At 64.7% G+C, this 4,952-nt stretch overlaps 1 protein-coding gene across 1 annotated transcript in view; it reads right to left on the bottom strand.

Annotated features, from left to right (window-relative positions):
* Window positions 1-4,952, bottom strand: part of ITGA2B (integrin subunit alpha 2b) — a 34,455-nt gene that overhangs the window by 14,196 nt on the left and 15,307 nt on the right. Inside the window, exons 4-9 of the mRNA XM_029913147.1 lie at window positions 3,907-3,956; window positions 3,388-3,433; window positions 2,764-2,889; window positions 1,659-1,706; window positions 858-901; window positions 421-480 (exon numbers count right to left, since the gene is read on the bottom strand). Coding sequence (XP_029769007.1) covers window positions 421-480; window positions 858-901; window positions 1,659-1,706; window positions 2,764-2,889; window positions 3,388-3,433; window positions 3,907-3,956 — 374 coding nt within the window. The remainder of the gene's footprint in view (window positions 1-420; window positions 481-857; window positions 902-1,658; window positions 1,707-2,763; window positions 2,890-3,387; window positions 3,434-3,906; window positions 3,957-4,952) is intronic.

Here is a 4,952-nt window from a genome sequence, read left to right as displayed (position 1 = left end):
GTGCCCCTCACTCCCGACCCGCAGCCCCCTGCTATCCCAGCCCTGCGCTCCCCGCAGCTCTGCCAGTGCCCCTCACTCCTGACCCGCAGCCCCCTGTGATCCTAGCCCTCGGCCTACCTAGCTCTGCCAGTGCCCCTCACTCCCGACCCGCAGCCCCTGCTATCCCAGCCCTGGGCCTCTCTTGCTCAGAGACTGGTAACTAAGGCCAAACTTTTCGAAGTGGCCACTGCTTTGGGAGCCTGAGAGTTTGTGGAGCCCAGTGGGAGACCCCTGGGCTGGGAGTGGGGTCCTTCGAGGCTGGCTCTCCCTTGGCTGGGGTGGGGCAGGGGAAAGTGAAGGGGGGAGGAGTGATGGGGGTATTGGGGGGTTGGGGGAAGGGGGTAAATGTGGGGGCAGGGGGTGGGGGAGGGAGGCAGATACCTGCTCACTCTGGATGCTCTGTACCAGCGCCAGAGACTTCCTAGCGCTGAAGATCTCGACCTGCCGTGGGGAGAAACAAATCAGCCAGGAGAGAGATGGGGCTGCTCCCGCCATGTCTCCCTGGCCAGCAACCTCCCCTGGGGCCTGTTCCCGTGAGGAGGAGCTGGGAGCCCGGAATAGGGGGTGGCCCACTGGGGTGCTTGGTGTGGAGGGGTCTCTGGGAGCCCCACAGTTGCAGGGAGGAACCTGCCCACCCCCCCCCATACACAACCTGGAGCACATGATGCCACCTGCAGGACAGGGAGAGAATTACATACATGAGAGCAGGGCCATGAGCAGCCCATGGCAGCTCTGCTCCCCCAGCCCGACACAGCCGGGGGGAGGGGACGATGCCTCATGCTCAGCAGCTCAACCCGATGGTGCCCCCCGATACTCACCACCCCCAAGGTCGTTCTCTTGTTGGGGACGCCCACGACATACTCTGCGAAGGAAACACAAGAGTCCCCGCGACCCCGGGGGCAGAGGGTGCTGAACCGCTGGCACAGTGTGCCCGTCCCAAAGCCAGCCCCCCCCAGGCCCCAATGAGGGACCTGAAGGGGACAGGCGGGGGGCAGAGGGCACAGGAACAGGCGCTGCCCCTCTCTGGGAAGGGCTGCACTGGCTGGCTCTGCCAGACCCTGGAACCTGTGTGGCTCGGGCTCTGCCAGGCTCCGGGGGCATCGCACAGACAGTGCCTGCCTGGACAGCCCTTGCCTATGCAGCGACCAGGGCAGCAGGCAGCCAGGTGCATGGGGTGCTCTAGGCAAGGCTGGGGAGCCCCCAGCCCTTGGGGAGGAGGGTAGAATCAGATACAGCCCCAGGACTGGAGGACTGTGCCCTGCTGGAAGGGAGAAGCAGGTGGGCAGGTCTGGCGGGCAGGGACTCTGGGGCAGGGAAGCCCGGTGGGCAGAGGACTTGGGTGTGGGGGAGCCCGGTGGGCATGGGCTCCCTGGCTGCAAACCATTGCTGAGGGCAGAAGCCCTGTTTGCCCGGGGGTGGCAGCTGGCGAGGAGCCCCTCACCCTCCCTGCTCCCAGCCCTGTGCCCTGGGGGCAGGCAGGGGTGGGGAGGTCACCATGGGCGTGGCCGGGGTGGGCGAGCCAAGTCTGCTCCTTTTGCTGCCCCTGGAGCCCGGCTGGCAGCCCCAGAGCGCTGTGCAGCTTCGGGGGGCACCACACAAGCCAAGGGCAAATCCCCTACCTGGCGTGGCGGGGTCCCCGTCGAACTCCCCCACGGCCACCGAGTACCCTGCAGAGAGAGGGAGCAGGGTTAACCCTTCGAACGCCCCTGCCCGCCGCACGTGCCCAGGGCAGAACGACCGGCACCCGGGGGAAGGAGATGCCAGTGGTTAGAGCCGGGCGGGGGGGGAGGGAGGGAGCCAGGACTCCTGGGTTCTGTCCTCAGCTCAGCAGGGGAGCGGGGGGCTGGGAGCCAGGACTCCTGGGTTCTCACCCCGGCTCTGGAGGGGAGTGGGGTCTAGTGGGGTAGAGAAGGGGTGGGGGCTGGGAGCCAGGACTCCTGGGTTCTCTCCCCAGCTCTGGAGGGAAGTGGGGTCTGGTGGTTAGACCGGGGGCAGTGTGGACTTGAATACTGCGTACAGATGTGGTCTCCTCATCTCAAAAAAGATATACTGGCATTAGAAAAGGGCAACTAAAACAATTAGAGGTTTGGAACGGGTCCCATATGAGGAGAGATTAAAGAGGCTAGGACTTTTCAGCTTGGAAAAGAGGAGACTAAGGGGGGATATGATAGAGGTATATAAAATCATGAGTAATGTGGAGAAAGTAGATAAGGAAAAGTTATTTACTTATTCCCATAATACAAGAACTAGGGGTCACCAAATGAAATTAATGGGCAGCAGGTTTAAAACAAATAAAAGGAAGTTCTTCTTCACACAGCGCACAGTCAACCTGTGGATCTCCTTTCCTGAGGAGGTTGTGAAGGCTAGGACTATAACAGGGTTTAAAAGAGAACTGGATAAATTCATGGAGGTTAGGTCCATTAATGGCTATTAGCCAGGATGGGTAAGGAATGGTGTCCCTGGTCTCTGTTTGTCAGAGGGTGGAGATGGTTGGCAGGAGAGAGATCACTTGATGATTCCCTGTTCTGTTCATTCTCTCTGGGGCACCTGACATTGGCCACTGTTGGAAAACAGGGTACTGGGCTACATGGACCTTTGGTCTGACCCAGTCTGGCCGTTCTTATGTTCTTATGACTCTGCCAGTGCCCTGCTGGCACCAGGGACAGCCATCTCTCCCGTGCCCAGCCACGTGGTGGGCAGGTTGCTCGGGGAGGCTGCGCTCACCTCTGTAGGCGTCATCATAATCCTCGTACATGTCCTCCGTGACCTGCTCCGGGGCCACGGACCAGAGCAGGGCGCTGCCGGGGACTTGGGACACGACTGCCGACAGATTGACCGAGTAGATCAGCCCTGGGGGAACATCCAGGGCTGCCCGTGAGTCAGTGCCAGGGGCCCTGCTCGGAGCAGGCAGGGGCTAGGGATGGTGAGAGAGGGAGGGTGCCCCTGCCCAACATGGCCATCCTGCACCCCCACCCCATAGTACCCCCTTCGCCAGCCTCACGCGCTAGCTCCTGGGGGTCCCCACGAGGGGGCAGTGCCGTGGGCAGCTCCCTGCCTGAGAGGGATGCTCCATGCTACAGACCCGGGGGGTGGGCAGCCTCTGCCAGCCACAGTGGGACACCACGGACAGGTTGGGCCTGGGGCTGTGGATCAGGCAGGGTCAGTTCCAGCCCCCTGGCCCCTGGGCACAGGCAGGCGCGGTGCCCCCAGCACAGCTGAGGGGGGGAGCCCTGGGGTGGGTTCATGGCTCCACTGGAAGTGTCGTAGGCAATGGCAGCCATGCCAAGGGGCACTGGGCTCCCCCTCCCCCCACAGTCCCCAGAGCCCCCCAGGAACCAGAGCCCTTACCCACAAAGTAGTATCCTCCCGGGGCACCCAGCACCAGCCTGCCAGCCTGCAAGGGAACAGGACAGGCCTGAATGAGAGCCCTGCCCGGAGACACCCCCATGAGCACGCGCACAGCCCCAGGCACACACAGCCCCCCCACGGGCACGCGCACACCCCCAGGCACACACAGCCCCCCCATGGGCACGCGCACACCCCCAGGCACACACAGCCCCCCATGGGCACGCTCACACCCCCAGGCACACACAGCCCCCCCATGGGTGGGCACACACCCCTAGGCACACACAGCCCCCCCATGGGCACGTGCACACCCCCAGGCACACACAGCCCCCAACGGGCGGGCACACACAAGCCCAACGGGCACACACAGCCCCCCCACAGGCACTCCCCCCATGGGCACATGTGCACACACCTCCATGGGCACACACACTCATGGGCACACGCCTACACACACAGGCACTCCCCCAAGACCCCCACCACCATGGACATCTGCAGACCTGGGTGCCCCCGGGCTGTACTCACGTGGGTGATGGTGGCGCTGAAGCCCACCTCGCAGTACCGCTTGTCGTTGACTGTGGCGAGAGGCACAAGGCAGCGTTAGCGCCACGCTCCTGGGGCAGGGGGCCTGAGGGATGTTGGGGGGTCGCCCCTGCGGAGTTTGGCTGTGAGCTTCGCTGGGCAGAGCCAGGCTTCCAGGCCGGACCAGCACCCACTCATCTGCCCCAGGCAGCAGGATGCCAGACAGCGCAGGGCTCTGCCTCTCTGAGGGGCTGCTCGGAGCTGGCAGCTCCGGTGTCCATCCGTGGGTCAGTGCCCCGCAGCCAGCCTGCTCAGCAGGGAGTGAGCTGCTGGGCCCACGGGGCAGCCGGACGCCTGGGTTTGGCCTTCCCGGGGTGAATCTAGGGCCCAAAGGCCTGGGCACAGAGATCTCCCTGCGTGGGGCCCCCAGGGGCACACGGGCTGAGTGTGCTGCGGGCACGGAGGGACTGGGAGTGAGGCCTGAAACGGACAACAATGAACACGGGGGAGGGGCCCCCCGGATGCCCCCAGTGCCCCTCTGCCCCAGGATCCAGCCACCGCGCCTCACGGGGTCTCCGGTGAGCTCCCTGGCCTCGGCACCACAAGGGGAGTTGTGCCCAGAGGGTGCTGAGAGTGATAGGCTGGCCCTGGGCACTCTGTGCCTCAGTTTTCCAATCTGTATAAGAGAGTGGGGCTACTTCACTGCAAAGGGGCTGAGGGCTCAGCCGGGAAGGTTGGTGCTGACCCAAGCCACGCGATGGGGGAAGCGGGTGAGAGGGACGTGGGCACCTGCGCATGGGGGCGAGGGATGGTGGGGCTCCTCCCAGCGGGGAGCTCTGAGTGTCGGCACGAGAGGAGCAGCAGCATCGGCCTTGGGCCTGGCCCCCCCGGGGATGAGCAGCATGTGGGGGGGAGGACCGGCACCGAGGGGGGGAGTCGGGGCGGGGAGCCGGCGTGGCTGTAGGGGGATGGGGGGAAGCGTCCAAGCCAGATGCCCCCCCGGCCCTGCTCCACGTGCTCAGCCCGGCCGCTGCTGTTCCTGCCCCTGC

Source organism: Terrapene carolina, unplaced genomic scaffold (genome assembly GCF_002925995.2).
Source record: "Terrapene carolina triunguis isolate 2854851 unplaced genomic scaffold, T_m_triunguis-2.0 Scaffold495, whole genome shotgun sequence".
Lineage (NCBI taxonomy): Eukaryota > Metazoa > Chordata > Testudines > Emydidae > Terrapene > Terrapene triunguis.
The sequence above is the reverse complement of the archived record's forward strand: the minus strand, read 5'-3'. Positions and strand labels throughout refer to the sequence as shown.